At 34.7% G+C, this 16,078-nt stretch overlaps 4 protein-coding genes across 6 annotated transcripts in view; 1 reads left to right on the top strand and 3 right to left on the bottom strand.

Annotated features, from left to right (window-relative positions):
- Window positions 1–2,422, bottom strand: part of LOC109538413 (E3 ubiquitin-protein ligase RNF181) — a 13,597-nt gene extending 11,175 nt beyond the window's left edge. Inside the window, exon 1 of the mRNA XM_048668259.1 lies at window positions 2,323–2,422. The gene's annotated coding sequence lies outside the window, so the exon portion shown is untranslated. The remainder of the gene's footprint in view (window positions 1–2,322) is intronic.
- A 32-nt stretch (window positions 2,423–2,454) lies between these two features.
- On the bottom strand, window positions 2,455–4,038 carry LOC109538414. The gene is made up of 5 exons (XM_019905635.2): window positions 3,828–4,038; window positions 3,513–3,769; window positions 3,351–3,428; window positions 3,145–3,235; window positions 2,455–3,086 (listed from the first exon to the last, which is right to left on the bottom strand). Exons 2-5 carry the CDS (start codon window positions 3,513–3,515, stop codon window positions 2,926–2,928), a joined length of 333 nt encoding a protein of 110 aa, XP_019761194.1. The 5' UTR covers window positions 3,516–3,769; window positions 3,828–4,038; the 3' UTR covers window positions 2,455–2,925.
- A 461-nt stretch (window positions 4,039–4,499) lies between these two features.
- Window positions 4,500–10,059, bottom strand: LOC109538417 (uncharacterized protein MCAP_0864-like). 3 transcript variants are annotated; one of them, XR_002172037.2, is made up of 11 exons: window positions 9,800–10,059; window positions 7,467–7,573; window positions 7,198–7,356; window positions 6,905–7,141; window positions 6,617–6,849; window positions 6,475–6,559; window positions 6,005–6,416; window positions 5,819–5,952; window positions 5,568–5,759; window positions 5,330–5,517; window positions 4,500–4,806 (listed from the first exon to the last, which is right to left on the bottom strand). XR_002172037.2 is itself a non-coding variant. In XM_019905640.2 (10 exons), exons 1-10 carry the CDS (start codon window positions 9,810–9,812, stop codon window positions 5,425–5,427), a joined length of 1,665 nt encoding a protein of 554 aa, XP_019761199.2. In that variant the 5' UTR covers window positions 9,813–10,059; the 3' UTR covers window positions 4,813–5,424. The 3 variants fall into 3 exon arrangements, 1 of the variants encoding a protein (XP_019761199.2); XR_007281939.1 differs by lacking the exon at window positions 4,500–4,806 and adding an exon at window positions 4,813–5,276; XM_019905640.2 differs by lacking the exon at window positions 4,500–4,806 and having other exon boundaries at window positions 4,813–5,517.
- A 203-nt stretch (window positions 10,060–10,262) lies between these two features.
- Window positions 10,263–16,078, top strand: part of LOC125502400 — a 6,081-nt gene continuing 265 nt past the window's right edge. Inside the window, exons 1-12 of the mRNA XM_048668296.1 lie at window positions 10,263–10,498; window positions 10,552–11,044; window positions 11,172–11,308; window positions 11,579–11,759; window positions 13,742–13,801; window positions 13,859–14,088; window positions 14,152–14,232; window positions 14,293–14,432; window positions 14,489–14,674; window positions 14,732–14,886; window positions 14,946–15,041; window positions 16,064–16,074. Coding sequence (XP_048524253.1) covers window positions 10,603–11,044; window positions 11,172–11,308; window positions 11,579–11,759; window positions 13,742–13,801; window positions 13,859–14,088; window positions 14,152–14,232; window positions 14,293–14,432; window positions 14,489–14,674; window positions 14,732–14,886; window positions 14,946–15,041; window positions 16,064–16,074 — 1,719 coding nt within the window. The 5' untranslated portion in view covers window positions 10,263–10,498; window positions 10,552–10,602. The remainder of the gene's footprint in view (window positions 10,499–10,551; window positions 11,045–11,171; window positions 11,309–11,578; window positions 11,760–13,741; window positions 13,802–13,858; window positions 14,089–14,151; window positions 14,233–14,292; window positions 14,433–14,488; window positions 14,675–14,731; window positions 14,887–14,945; window positions 15,042–16,063; window positions 16,075–16,078) is intronic.

Here is a 16,078-nt window from a genome sequence, read left to right as displayed (position 1 = left end):
TTTTTTTCCTGTTTATATGTATTGATGTCATTTAGTAAGGCTAACATTTTTGTTTGGTATTCGTTTTTAAGCATAATTACTGTTTTATTACATTTATCTGCTGTTAAGACACATATATTTGAATTTTTATTTAGGAATTGTTTTGTTCCACATATCAGTCTGTCTATTCTGTATGTTACAGAATTTGTTTCTGACATTAATATTTAGTTCATTGTTTAGTGAAGATTCCATTTTCGACGTTTGTTATGATATCAATTGGTTTATATTGAGATTTACAAATATACATTACCGGATTAGGTATGTTTATTGTTGTCAAATTCTTGATCCAACTATCGTTTTGCTACACATTTACCCATCCCCAAAGATTGCTTTGTTATAAGTCTATCAATCTTATTTATTTGTTTTGCCTTGATTTTGTTGAAATAAAGCTCGTACTATTGTTGTTGTTTAAATAATGTTGTTAAATCGTTTTGGTTGTAATTATTTTTTACGGATTTTTCGGTATTTATAATTTTTTTTTATTGATATCGTTAATTTAGGAAAAACAATCACTTAGCACTATATTTAAAACTTGCATATAAAAACATTTAGTACCTTCACATAATTTTCATTATTCCGCTCTCTCCCAAAATTTTTTTCCCTCAAAAACTGATAAATGTTTACATTTGCACTGTAAATTATAATTTGTATACAACATGTTTTAATTGTGAATTGGTGTTTGAAGTTTGTGTAAATTTTAAATCTGATGATGGCGCTGTTGTCTCGCTGAAACGTAATGAAATAAACGATGTTTAAAAAAATTGTACTTCACACTTTGACTGAGCCCAGGAAAGATAAGAATATCATAACAAGTACACGCAGTCAGGAAAATTAATCAGAATTAAAAATATGCACATCCTGTAGATAATCCCTATACTAACCACTTTTTTTAGCAGTATTTCCTGGGAAAATGCGTTTTTCTACCATTTTTCACTCATTCATTGAACTTTACTAGTTCCCCACAGTTAGTCACAGCAGTGCAGTTCGAAAATTTTTGCGCGTTTGCCAAATATACAGTGTGTTTACTTAAGTTGAATATGGCAAACTCTCTATTATTCATTTTACAAAAAAAAGTTAATTTTTATATTGCCGTTTATGCGGTTTACCTTTTTTTAACAATATCGAGATATGTTATTAGAAAATTCGATTTTTGTCTACAATAACAAGACAAATGTAAGTGTAGTTAAGTGAAATCTAAGATGCACTAATGATTTGTTTATAGCAAGTAGAAAATTCTGCTTGTGCTAGTGTTCCGCGAATGCATTTGCTTGACGTTCCCATTACTTCATACTTTTTTTAAGTTTAGATAAAGTGGAAAAACCTTTCTCAAAAAAATGTGGTGACCTTTTTTTAGGTGTTAAAATAAAGTTAAATAAGTTAAAATATCTGGGGTTGCAAAGTGTTGTGAAAAAGGTTGGGAAACCCTGATTTAAAGTGTTGATTTTCACACAGATCCTTTTCCTTGTTTTAAGTATCAGTGTGTTTACAGGCGATTGGTTGAATCGAGCCGCAACTACAATCAGTGGGTGATTAATCGGGGTATGCTGCTAACCAATAGAAAATATTGATTTTGCGTTTTGCTTTTCTAAGGTGTTGCTCTTTTGTAAGGCGTTTTCTAAAGAGCATGGAAAGTTCTAAGATTGGTGGAAATCAAGATATTTGCTTTGATTAAAGCAAATGTTCAAAACGCACACTTAACGCCTAATAAAAGGTAGTGAGCCATTTTTTGGGTGTTAAAATAAAGTTCAGTAGAAACCAACTTAAAGATAAATCAAGTGTTCCGTTAACATTTCTGGGTTTGCAAAGTGTCCCATTATCGAAAAAGATTGGGAAACTATGGTTTAAAGTGTTGATTTTGGACCATGCAGCAAGGCCCTCATGGGAGTTGTTAACTTCAATTATGTGCAAAATGTGGTCAAAACCCGCATTGTTGCGAAAAGTATTAAGTACTAAGAAACGTTACTGGTAACGGAATCATCTACAAAGAAAGAATTTTTAACTTCTATCGAGTGGCGGATGGAAACCAGAAAATACCGATTTTTCAAATAACCATCATAACATCAATATAAATTTAATAAAATTATTCAAAACCGATTATTACTGGAACTAAGGCCTCAGAAATCAGGGGGGGCCTTCAAAATTGCATTCGAAACTATTTGCGCATCATTACGAAACTTCTTGCATTAAAAAAAAAGTTACCATCTGAATAATGCGCCCTACCGAGTTTATAGAGACAAAATCTATATTATATGTAATTTAAAAAATTAATTCTCATTATATTACCTGAATTTCCCGTCACTACTAGATGACAATAATAAAATACGAACAGCTGAAAACTGACAGTCATGATCAGCTGAAGGGCCCAAAATGGCGAAGGTGCGTTCCAGAATACACTGCTTGAGTGAGAGTCAAGGCTTACTTTCCAAATAAGATTTATTGACGTGTTTTTTGTGTATTTTCGAATATCTGCTTTTCTCATAAAAACTTTTTAATTGCTTCAATGCGACTATAGCCAAATATCAGAACTTTATGTTTACATATATTTTTTGTTACACTTTATATGGAGATTTTATTATAGTTTGTAAATGTTCCTTCTAGCCAAATTGGTGAAGGTGCGCTTTATATCTGCCGGATTTCGGAGTTCCCTATAATTTTCTCTTAAAGTACACTTAAAATAAAGCACATCCAAGGTAAAAAATACGGACTGTCCATAGAATCATGCTGGAAAACATTTACAAACTTTAATAAAATCTCCATATTGTTCTTGCCAAATTTTATGGTTTTATTTTTTTTTCAGCTTCGTTCTACTCTTCCTATCCTGATTCTTGCAACCTTTATAATACTTTGTTTGTTGCATTTAATACTTCTATTTCCAACTTATGCTTCTCAGCCTTCATCTCTTCTTCGCTCCTTGCATTCCATGCATTTTTGCATTCCTTGCATTCCATGGAATTCCATTAACTTAATTTTTTTCTGGATTAATTGTTCATGGCCGTTAGGGACCTGCCTTTTCCTTTGCAATCTTGCAAAGACTGAGAATGTCTTATCTATAAACAAAATGAATAATTAAGCTTACAAACATACCTACAAATACACTAATATTACTAGCGGTTTGTATAGATTTTTCCACTTGCAACTCCTTGCTTTTAGGCTCTTTCAGCTGTTGTGGACTCCACGCGTTCGAACTGCAGCTGGCCTGTAAAAGTGAATATATTGATAATTTTATAAAATACAATTTTATTAATTTCTAATTATACTAGCGACTACTAAAGTATTTTTTTGGTTTAGATTAATACATTACTTAGATTTACCTTTTGAATATCCACGTTTGGAACCAATATATACAGCATCAGGGAGCATCTCCTCCACTGGAACCACAACTGGAAGAGCTAAAAAAATCTACTTTCGTTTATCTTTGAATAGAAACATCACAAAGACAAGACCACCGTCAGAACCATATGTAGGTTACACACCATAGACCCAACACTCTGCTACCAATACCACCACTAGTTGAATCGTGTTGGAGGAAGGGATTTGTGCAGGGGCACCGCCCGTTTGATAGAGATTCTGCTTATTTTCGGCGAATTCCTTTTTTGTCGTTTCCTTCAGAGACTCCCATTTGCTTTTCAGCATTTTATGGCTGGTCCCGCAAATGGAATTAAACTGAATCCCTATTTTTTCCTTTGGGATTCTTTTAAGTCTCTGGAGATACACTCCGTCTTTTTACATTCTGCATAGAAATGGAAAGATTGTTTCTATTGCCGTTTCAAACAAAATTAGGAACTCACCGACAATTTCTTGAAATTCTTCTACCTGATCAACTAACACCTCAATTTAATTTGCGGTGTAGTTATTGTTGCACCTTTTTTGTCAATTTTGTTATTAATGTTAATGCTAAAGTAAAAAACCGCGATAAAAACTTACAACCTGTTCTCATAGCATAAACAAGATATATATGTACTTATATGTAATACAATAGGGTGTTTTCACTTTTTTTAAATGTTGATATATAGAAAGTAAACATGGCAAACATTACACTGATATATTTTTTTTGCAAAAAAAGTCTCCATAATAATTTAAATAAAATATAATTAAAATAAATAAAAACGCCGAATCCGCATCGTCGGTTGCCTATCCCGATTGTGACGTAGCAGGTCATATCAACAAAGTGTCTCGTGTTTATTTTGTTGTTTTCGCAGCTTTGATTTATTATTTAAGTTATCGTGATTATCATTATTTTATTGATTATTATTATTATTTAGCATAATGGAAAATAGTGACATTTGTGGATTACAAAATAAGTAGTGTCTTGTGCCAGGATGCAAAAATACCTCAATAAGTGCTCCAAACAAACTCTTTTAACCGTTCTCCATAATTATGGCCGTAAAGTTTTATGGTTCAAAGCAGCTAGACGTGATGTTTCTAAATCAAAATCAGTGTTTTTTGTTGCGAGGAGCATTTTAATGAAAGTACGAACAAAAAGCTAATGATGAGGCAGACAGAATATGCCTTCATCATACTCTGTGTTCTGGACAAATTCTATCTTGTACAGTTCACAAAGAACCCTCGCGTTTCAATTCCACATATCCGATAGCACTATCACCATATTGTACTCGCAATGCCCAAAATACAAATTTACTGCTTACACCGTTCTGATGTGATGTGTAAGATCATCAGAACAGTGTAAGCGTTCAAGCAAACCACTTCTGAAGATGCAAGCCACCCGAGCTTGCGAGACGTCACGAAGAAATTCTACCGAACGACGGCCTAAAAACCCGAAAAACCCATTAGTTTCAAATCAAATACTGTTGCAGATGTTGCTTCATTAGTCTCTAGTTGCCCAAAACTTAGGTAACTTGACGTACGTACATTTATAACCATTAATCTATTAAACAGATAACTGCTCAACAAATTAACCTTTGTTGACCTATCTGGTGTTATTTCAGACCCTACAATATTGTGAGCATAGAACACGCGACAACACGTTATTTAATAATTTTCAACAACGCCAATTTCACGTTTAAAATGTTAAAGAAACTGCCAAACTTGTTGTACCTGGACATACCATAGCGGGTACATCATAAAAAATTAAAATTACTTGAAGAAGTTAAGAGGCTTCTAGTTTTTTATTGTATTTTTTATTATTTAGAGGTGAGGACATTTTCATTTCGTTGTGACTCGATACAGCATTGTAACAAAAGATGTACTTAACCGATGGTCGAGGTTACTTGAAGACGCTTTATTCAAATAGATATTGAAGTTTTAGTCGTTCTTCTCGTATTCTACTTACCAAATCAGCCCTTATCCTAGTTATTTACCATCTATAGCAACTTAAACATACATAACACTTATGAACTGGGTACGTATTTGGAATTGAAGATGTTTTCAAAAATCAAAATGTTTACGCCTTTTAGTCGATGGCATAGTTATGGCCCATTCGTCGATTAGTTTATCAAATTCATCCTCATTTAGATCCGGCTGAGAAAAAAACCGCTTTAAAAATGTACTATTTTTTCAAATTGACTTACATTTACGGCCCTTCCGTCTTTGGTTGCCACGCCCGATGTAGAGGATTCCGTGGACGACAGACCCTCAAAACTGACGTGTTTGTCCGTTTTCTGAAAAATAGCTCTGCCCGGCGACTTTAAAATTCCCGGTGATTTTTGTCCGCTTGTTAGTTCGTCTTCCTCTATCTCAGTTACTTCCACTTTCATATTTTCCTTAAATATTTTGCATTATCAGCTGCAGTTTTTTCAGCTGAGTTTAGTAGCAGTTGTACCTGATTTATATTAGTGGTATACTTGTTGGTTTTCTGGGAGTTAATTATAGTTGATGTGTCGATCCCTAACTTTGCAGCATCATTTTGCACGAACTGGTACTGCATATGCTCCCACTTTAACAGAGTTTCTTGTTCTAAAAAGCCAATTGTTTAGTAAAAAATGAAACCTTTCTTTAAACAACCTACTTTTTAGATCCTTCTGAGTATCTTTAACTTTGTTCAAGTTTTCGTTGCGCTGCAACTCTAAAAACTCGATTTTCCCCGCCTCCAAACTATGTTGTTTAAGCAATAGATCTTTCTTTTCCCTAGAGTCAGCATCGGCTTTGGCAAGGCGATTTTCTAAGCTCGTCGAAAGATCTGTAAGCTGGTTCTTCAGAAATTGCAGTTGGTTGTCAAGGGCTTGTTTTTTGGTTTGCCATTCGTCAACTTCCTGCGTCTCAGCTTCCATCTTTTCGTTCAAGCTTTTTAATTGGTCTTGTTCTTCCGCTCGCTTGAGCTGTTCATTGGCGAGCTCGCTCTGTTTTGAGGAGAGCAATTCGGCTAGTTCTAGTTTTTTTTCTTGAACCATTAGAAGATGTTGGGATTTTTTCGAGAATATCTGGAATTGAAATACGTATTGGTTTGACTGATTTTCAAGAACCAGCTGGAACAAATACCTTTGATGTGATATCTTCTACTCGTTCTTCTGATTCTTTAATGCCGTTCAGCAGCTCGTTTCTCGTACTTACATTGCTGGCAATTCTAGAAATTATGAATAATTAGCTAGTTGAACAGCTTTTAGTACTAATGGGTGCAGACTTGTCCTGGATTTGGGCAAACTTGGCCTGCAGCATGTTTCGGTTTTTCTCGGAAACTTGCTTCTTTGCGGTGACCTTTTCTTGGAGTTCTTTGTTTCTGGTTTGCGCCATACATATTTCTTGCAACAGCTTGCATTTTCGGTGCGTTAATTCTGCCAGTTGGCTCTGTTTCAAGCGTTTATTGGCTATCTCTTGCACCTGCTTTTGATACTTTATGCGGAGTTGAAGATTTTCCTGTAAGCATAAAAATTGCGCAGATTTAATTGGTTAAAGTTGACTATCGCCTTACTTGGACAAGATTCTCGTCTAGGCTAGGTTTTGGAGCGTTCAAGATCTCTTTTATTTGCTGCTCCAAATTTTCGATTTCTTGCTGCATATCCCGCATTGTCTGATTTTTGAGTATCAATTCCTCAACCTTGGTGGTAAATTCCAACTGTCGGCCTTCGAGGTTTTTGTACTCGTTTTTCAGCTTGTCGCACTCATCCACCAGCACCGTGAACATCTTGTCGGTTCTTTTAAAGCAGCGCTTGGAGACAAAGGTTTACTAGTGAAAAATCCATCTTGTGCCGCAAGAACACTCACCATTGATTGCCCTTCCATTTCAGTGGCGTTGTGCAATTGCCTGTCCAGCTCTGCGCCTTGTTTTTCATCTCGGGCTATTCGTTTTTGAATGGTCGCGATCTTTGCATCCATTTCTGCAAGCTCCATCGTCAGGCGCTTTATCTTCAGCTCCTCGGTTATCTGTAATTCCATTGGTAAAGGAGAATTTGAATTACTAGTGGTGAAACACTGCACTTTATTGTTATATTTAGTTGTGGAATTTAACGAAGATTTTGATCAAATTTGCTAACTTTGCTGATAATCGACTGATCCACGGCGTTTCTGCTCAGAATAGGTGTGATTTCTTTACAATAAGTGCCAGCAGAAGACTCTTCTGTAGACTCGTGTAGGTTGTTTTCTGGAAAAATGATAATTGAACGTGAATTTTGCAAAATAGTGCATCTAATGGATCATCCGCAGCTGTGAACTATGAAAAGTAAAGTTCGGTAGCGGAAAACTGCAAAAAATCACTGGGGAAAAGGTGCGGATTGCATCAAATTCGAACTACGAATGAAATTTATCGCTTAAATACTTTATAGTCAGAGCTGGGCAAATTACTTTTAAAAAGTATTTAAATACAATTACTATTATTATTATATTATTATAATTAATTATTAATTAGAATATGCCGGTAATTGATTAACAAATACTTGTAGTAAAGTATTGAAAGACAAAAAACTATTTAACAACACAAACTTAGTTTGGGTTAGCTAGTTACTTAGTAATTAGTATTTAACTTTTCAATTGCCATATTATAGTACACCAACATCACTGATAAATCATATATGTACTATATTTACCAAACTACAAAAAAAAACATATTTTTTTAAACATTTAATATCATTCAGAAAGAATACATAATAATATTTCCAAAAAACAGAATACGTACCATAGGAACTTATGAAATAGGATAACAATCAGACAAAACTTTACAAAAAAAAGGTTAAAATGTATTATTTAATACCAATTACTATTAGCTTTTAATAGCATTAGGTTTTCAAAGTTTTTGTCTGATAGTGCATGGCGGCGAAGAGCATTTATAAAAGTGGCATAAGAAAATATTCTCTTAACTGGTGCTGAGGAAGGTAAAGTGGTATTATACCTTAAAAATAACACTTTCACTAGCTCATTTCCAACTCAAAACTGGGATCTTGTAGTTATTGCAAAGCTGGCACTAAGCCCATTTGAATCATAATCATTCGCTGATGTACCCAATTCTTTGCCATCAAACTCAAAGAAGTCCGTGTTGAATGAAGAACTCTTCTTATCCTGTTCTGGAAGAGGCGTTTTTCGACTTTCAGCTGTCTCATTAATTGCCTTTCCAAATTTTTTTTTAATCATCTTTTGGCGTTTGTATTTTTTCTTCCATATTCCATATTAAATTTACCTATTTTAGTTTAAATCTGGGATGGGTTATAGATGCAATAATTGCATTTGGCGTTTCAGGATGTAAGACCAAAAATTTCTCGAATCTTCTGGACACACACTCTATGAGGCCATTTACAACGGAATTAAAGAATCAAAATTTTTCGGTTTTTAATTTGATCAATTTATATTTCATGCTGGCAATCGTAGGAATAACGAATCCAAAGTAATTGTTTTTTTCACCTTGTAATATATCAATTGCTGATGCAATTGGCTCTAAAATTTTTAGATATTCCGATAAATAATCAGTCAGTCTCGTTTGAGGCGTTAGTCCTTATTTCTACTTTGTCATAGAGAATTGTAATTTTGTCTTTAACTTTCAAAATTTGTTTTACCGAATCATACTGAGAATTCCATCTGGTTGCCGCTGGGTAGCTTAAATAATGACCCAGAACATCTTTTATTATTTCAGCTAATTTTGGTCGTCCTGCTTTATTCCATAGTTGGGAACATTTATTAAGAACCAGATCGTGCTTTGATCTGAGTGATGGAGTTTGGTTTATGAGTTTCATAAAGTCTGTTGTTCCTATAAGAATACACGAATGCGTAACGCTACGATGATGTTTAGACAAATGAATTTGGGATTTTTCAACTTTTTTCTCACAGCTTTCCATTATTGTGCGAAAAATGATCTTCAGGATAAGCCATTGCACTATCAAAATCCGGACATGACCCGTCTGCATCTACCTCAAGCTAATTATCGCGAGGTGAGTTAATGAGAACTGCTGGTAACTTTACTCCTATTAACTAAATCTTTTAAAGCTGGATGCGTTATTGCGTGGATGCGGGGGGCATTTATGAAAGTATTTACACAAAATCTTCAAATACTAATTACTAATTACTTATATAAAGTAATTCATGGTTCAATTATAAATACCATTCTTGAAAAAGTAGTTACATACATGGAATTTAACTACCAAAAAGTATTTAAATACCAAAAAGTAATTTAATTCCTAACTACTTGCTTTCTACTCTGTTTATAGTACTGTTTTTTGTCGTTTTTTTAGATTTGCAATTAACAATGCGAACTTTACAACTATAAACGATGAAATAACGGCGCTCAGTACCCGGAAATTTGGAAAAACTATCAGAAAAATGTGCGGATTATTTTAATTGTTCAATTGCAGTGGGATTTTAACGTTAAACAGGAAAATATTACCATTTTTATCCATTTTTTTCAATTGTGTGAAGTCTCGTTCAAACAGCCGAGTTGAATTGGCATTTGACGTGCGCGCTTCAGTGTGCTTCAGTGGAAAGTTCAGACGGCGCCGTTTTGGCTGCCGAGTGGAACAGCGACATCTACTCAAGTGCCAGTAGCATTATTGCTGGGTTGATATGATATAGACATTTTTCAGGCAGTGTCGCTTGGCGGTGATGCCAAAGCCTTTAGAATTTCTGAGAAGCTGCAAAGCTCAGAGTTTATTTGTTATTGGCACAAACAAATTAGTATGTGCTATTACACAAGTCTTAATTTTTATAATTATTTATATGATTGTAGATTTATCGGTTACTAGAATACTGTCTTTCTAAGCAAGACGAAATTTAGATTTTGTCAATAATCGCTTTATTAGTGATTTGATATCGGGGGTGCGACAATTCAGCACTTTTCCGTGATTGACATTGAGGACAGACAGGCTGCTGGCAACGCCGTCTATGAGCATCGGTTGTTGAATCAGTTGAATTCATAGAATAAAATTTTGAGTGAACCACAGTTGTGAACGGATTGTGAATTCGGTGAATTCCACAGACTTCTCACTCACTGAATTCATCTGTCCTTATCTATGAGTGAATTCATTCAAGATGCTGAATTTGTTGGRGTTAGTTCCGTTCAGTTAGAGAATGTGAATGTAATAAAAAGGTACCTCCGGTGCTCGATCAAAGTTTTAGTGATCGTTATAGTCGATTTTTCAGGTCTTACCATATCCAGATCAGTTCGCCATAATCACATTCAATCATCAAAACATGTTTCAAAGAGGAAGAGTGCGGGTGCCCAAAACGCCGAATGCAAGCAATGCTTTCAACTCGGGACAGTACTATGCAAACCCAAGAGACTTCGGACGTGATTCTACGCCGCATTCAAGCAGTGCTAATTGGTCCGAAGCACGTTCTTATGACCCCTACTCGATATATCAGGATGGTCGTATTCTTAATCCCCAAAACGATTTTAGCTTGGGCTTGGGCCGTGGAGGAGGTTTGATAAATGCCCAACCAGCCCCGCTAAATGTCTTTGAGTCTAGCCGCAAACCGAAAACACGGCGAAGCAATCAAGGTAACAGCAGTAATCACAGCATAGACTCTATAAGCAATTCCACTCGAAAGTCGAAAACCCCGGTTCAATCGCGTGAAGAAACTGGCACGTCTATGTACAGTTGCCCCAAGTGTAAAACCCATTATACCTCACAAAGTAAGTACATATTTTGAATTATTTTCTTTTAGTTTGAGTGAATTCCGATTTCACGTGTGAATAAGCGATGAACTATTGATTAGCAATCTACCCCCACAGCACTAATTCAGAAATTAATCTTCTTTAGATCATCGACAAGCTAGCAGAAGTGTGCCCCTTATCCTGCACTGTGGCCATACAATGTGCCGGGACTGCATCTATCAGGGTTTAAAAAACAACAAAATAACCTGCTTTTCATGTTCCAGCGATTCTACTTTTACCGGCGTAAGTTTCAAAAAATCAAAGAAGTTTTCGTCCGTGTGAGAAAACTTTTTAGGACTTTCACACAAGACCTAAGCTTCACTCTTGGTCCAGTTGGCGCCCAAGATTCAGATAAAAGATGAAAATCAACATTTTACATTAATATTATCAAATAAATTACAATTCCAACTTATATCAACACTTTAAAATGTGAAATTTCGGATTTTCCTCTCAATCTCTTTAACGAATATTTATTTATAGGGTGTTTCTTAATCTATAACCAAAATGTTACAGAAGCAATCTTCCAGCGGGCAGTATGATCTTCAGAATGTGTTTCCTCCAAATTATTACATACTTGGAGTGCTAACGCATCGTCATGTTGCGGGTGACTGTACGAAAAATTTGGAAAATCTGTCGCTTGTAGATACAGAAATCAGCAAGGCGCGTTCAGCCGAAGCAAGTAAACCAACTGCAGGTATTGAATGATATAAACTAACTCTTGAGCTTATTTAATGACTAAAAATGCATCTAAATATGGCTGGTTTAGTTTCGTTTCAATTTTTTCAAATAAGGAACAAACGAATGTTCTGTTCACTATACACATTTTACTAAGGATAAAAATAAACTATCAAGCCAAAGATTCCTAATTAAACCGCTTATGAGAACGTCTTAAGATTTGAAGATTTCTTAAATTATATGCGGTTGGTTTAAAAATGAAAAGTTAAATTCCTGGAAAAGATACTTCCTTAGTAAAAAGGATGATACTATCAAAATTTGCTCATTTTTTTCTGACGATTTTGGTCAATCTCAATAGAATCAAACGTGAATTGCTGTGTCAACATGTATTTGAACTTCAATACGGAAGTTCTGAGTCACCATCATCCATCATAATAATCTGATAGTTATTGCCATTGCTAAAAGTGCAAATCGAACATAAACATAAAATTACTTCATCTCCAATCTACACACTGATTTCTCCTTAATATGAATTTTATCACCAAAAAAATTGGGTGGTTTACGTTATTTTTTTCTCTAATTATCAATTTGATTAATTATTTATTTAACAAAGCCGAAATTATGTTTGCACCTGCATGAACAACTACATTTCTAAATATCGGTTTTATGCAGAGATGAGCTAAATCGTGATTTTTAAATCACTGTTATAACTGTGAATGTAATTTCTTTTTACTGTGAATTTAACCTGTGAATGCGATTTCACGTGTGGTTGCTGTTTTCGTGATATAGCAGCGTCATAAGGTGATGGGTGATAACGTCACTTGCAGAAATAATTTTAGAACATTTGTAATTTGTATTTTTTAAATAAATAACCTTATTTAGGTAATAATGTTTTATACTTAAAGTACAAAGGCCACTAAAAAATAACATCCTCTGCAACTAGCAAGTGGCTACACATTTTGTAAACCCAGGTACTCTAAAAGTTCTAAAAACATTCAGAAAAAAAATTAAAATAGGAAAAAAAACAATTGTTTTAGACAGAACGAATAGCGTATGCGGCTCTTAATTCTTTGTGAGCAAGCTATATTTGATTTTATTTTTTGGTCTGAAAAAAACTTTATTTGAGTGAAAATAGGTACAAAAATATTAGTTCGCTACTGTTGCATTCCATGTGCCGTTTTAAATTCGACGTACTTGTTTTGTAAGATACTTTTGCTTTGCATAAATTGAATTTTGCAAAATTATCTAATGCAGAAAAGTAATTTTCCGTCGCTTGGCACAATACATAATAAACAATTTCAATTCGAAGAAATAAACGAAACAGAAATACTAAGCGTATTCCCACAAAACTATTTTACAAATACACAAACAGGTTGCCGATACACAATTAATAAACGGTGCATACTGAAATACGATTCCCAAAAATATCAATAAAATCCAGGCTCAAGGGAACCCGTGAAAGCAAGCTTTGACTAACGAACAGAAGAGTTTTATTTGGGTACGTTCTTTCGCCGGGCCACATGTGCAACATATGATCACTACACGCAACTCGCATTAGTAGCGTTAGCAGTGAAAAGTCGCTCTATAATATCACGTTTTAGATCACAGTTTTTTTTAGGTTCGTCACAGTTTGTGATTGCTATTTATTAATCGCTGTGAAAAAAATCACAGGTAGTGATTTGTTGCTCAACTCAAGTTTTATGTGTTAATATCAGACACCTTTGGGCCGGTTTCGAGCCTTTAGCTCTCATCAGATGGGTTTAGGCTAAAAATAATTCTGCCGACACCTGCACCTGTTGACTGCGTGTGTGTTTGCTAAACCTAGCTGATAGCTAATATGCTCAAAACCGGTCTTGGGGGTGACTGAGAAAAACACGTCTCAAAATCTGTATCATTATTGAATTGTAGAATTATCTGAATTTGTATCATTATCCTTTGAGCCAATTTTCTCATGTGGTTGTACTGTGATACTTTCAAATACTTACAGTGTCTCACTTTCAGACATTTGCTGTTTTGATGCATGCCGTAAACAAGCGACGATGTTTTGTTCGAGTTGTGACGGTAGGGTCAAAGTTCTTGGTACAATATCACAATTTGTAATTTCAATTATTCGTTTAGGATTCTACTGCCTTGATTGTTGCACTGTTGTCCATAAGAGTATCAAACGGCTTATGTCTCACGCCCCAAAACCTATACGAAGAAAGGAATTTTCATTTGTGCTAGAAAGTTGCATGGAACATCCGAAAATGCAATTCGAGTTCTTCTGTAAAACTTGTGATTTGAACGCGTGTTGCTACTGTGTTTTGGATAAACATACTGATCATGAAAGAGTTGCTCTATATAGCTTGGTAAGACTCATCATAACGTTAAGTTCCTTACCCATTTCATTATCCCACTGTTGTATTTTTCAGAGTGCAGAAGAAATGGAAGAATTCAAGAAGCAAAAACGTATGGCTGGGAACATTCTAAGAGACGTCCTTGTAGCTCAAAAGGTAAAAACAAACATCTCCTCTAAAGCCTTTTCCCTCCGTAAAATATGTTGAACTTCACAGAAAGTTTCCAAGTTGGCCAATTTTGATACTGGCGATATAAAAAAAGACGTGCTTCATTACTTCAGTGACTACCATTCAAGATTGCAATGCTTGGAAAATAAAATTCTCAACGAATTGGACAAATACAAATTCGACAGCAGGTATTCGGAGTTCACTACCGAAATATAACGACCAAACATTTTTTGCCATATTTTAGCGGTCTGAATGAAGTCCAGTCGTCACTGCAGAAACATGCTGATGAACTGGAACAACTGGTTTGCTTCGATGAAGATGCGATTAGAGATCAGAAAATGAATCTGAGAGGTGCTTTCAACAAACTACTCAAGATCGAAGATATTCCCAGATTTTTCCTAAGTAAAAGTGATAAAGTAACTCCTATCAGGTATATTTTCAGCCAGTTTTAATCCAATTCGTTTATTCTATTTAAACCTGGTTTTAGTTTCGTTGCCAACTATAGTGACTTAGGCAAGGAAATTTTCATTAAGCAATGTGAGGACTTTGAATATCAGCTAGTTGGGAAAAATAACTTACCAGAAGATTATGTTGTTGAAAGCGAACCTGACGTTGAAATCAAGGCAAAACTAAACGGCTTTAGTAAATACATACTTTTTTATTTAGAATATTTTCAGTGGAAATTAATGATTTTGTTTCAGCTAGCAATATCGACTCAGTCACCAGGAGGTCTGAGGGAAGTCCAGCCCGCACTGAAAATAAGGCAAAAAAACCGGCAGTGGCAAAAAAACAGTCAGGTGACTTAAATTTTTGTTTTCCTTCTCAGTTATAATTATCATATACTTACAAGGTTTTTCATGAGGAGGGGGCATTATTTTAATCTAGGTTTTTTTATTCTACGGCCGAACAGATTCCCAGTTTGCTTTATAAACGATAGCCTAAAGATACTTCGTTGCGGATTTACAGGGTGTTACGTTTTAAAAATGCGAAATGATAAATTTCTTCGAAACGCATGCAGATGTTTTAACGAAATTTTCCAGGGATCAATAGAGTTGTCAGAAGGATGCATGTTTTGCAATAAAATTATTTTGTTAATTTTTGCCAGTGACTTGCGTTCCTGTACGCTACCGTATTTTTTAAACATTGCCATTTTCAAATACCCTGTAGGTTAAAATCGGGATAGATGCACTATTTGTTGAATATAAATTTCATAAAAAATTAATTAGTTAGTAAATGAAAACAAAAAATTATTGGAAAATTAATTTTATAATAATTTCAAAACTAATACAGGAATGTAACAAAGTAAAATAGAAAGGAAAAACATTTGGTAATCTCACCCCACCATGTGGGTGGGATGACGCACTGCAATAGGGAGAGATTGCTTGTGGAAACGCCTTAAAAAAAAAATCGTAAACTTTTTAACTTTAACTAAATTTTACTTAACCCTTAAAATTATTGCATATAGCACCATGAAACCTTTGGCATTTAAGGCACTCACCAACGCTACTAACCACAATTAACGAAATTCTAAAACATGAGTCGTCCCTAGCTTTTGATCCCTGGATTTTTTTTAAATTAACGTTCAACACCCTATATATCCGTAACGAAGCATTTTTAAGGTATCGTTTATATGGCAACCTATAGGGTTATTTTCGGACATAGAATACGTGGTGAAAATAATACCCCTTCTTCATGAAACACCTTGTATAATGCTTTCCAGTAATCCTTTATTTAGCTGTACCGTGTCTCACTCGTATTTCCTTCCACCACTAAATATTCATTCTTTATATTCATACAAAATTATTTTTTTTGTTGAAAGGTTTTGAAAAAGTGG

The sequence above is a fragment of the Dendroctonus ponderosae genome, unplaced genomic scaffold (genome assembly GCF_020466585.1).
Source record: "Dendroctonus ponderosae isolate FM_Combo_2020 unplaced genomic scaffold, Dpon_F_20191213v2 Dpon_F_20191213_7, whole genome shotgun sequence".
Taxonomy (NCBI): Eukaryota; Metazoa; Arthropoda; class Insecta; order Coleoptera; family Curculionidae; genus Dendroctonus; species Dendroctonus ponderosae.
This window is presented reverse-complemented; position numbering and strand designations above follow the sequence as displayed.

What these genes read in the sequence shown, in the direction of transcription:
- LOC109538414 (XM_019905635.2), bottom strand. An exon ending in CAAACGTGGATATTCAAAAG is followed by an intron (nt 3,236 to 3,350) that starts GTAAATCTAAGT and finishes TCACTTTTACAG; the next exon opens with GCCAGCTGCAGTTCGAACGC. An exon ending in AAAATCTATACAAACCGCTA is followed by an intron (nt 3,087 to 3,144) that starts GTAATATTAGTG and finishes TTTTGTTTATAG; the next exon opens with ATAAGACATTCTCAGTCTTT.
- LOC109538417 (XM_019905640.2), bottom strand. An exon ending in TAGACGAGAATCTTGTCCAA is followed by an intron (nt 6,850 to 6,904) that starts GTAAGGCGATAG and finishes TTATGCTTACAG; the next exon opens with GAAAATCTTCAACTCCGCAT. An exon ending in TTTGCCCAAATCCAGGACAA is followed by an intron (nt 6,560 to 6,616) that starts GTCTGCACCCAT and finishes CATAATTTCTAG; the next exon opens with AATTGCCAGCAATGTAAGTA.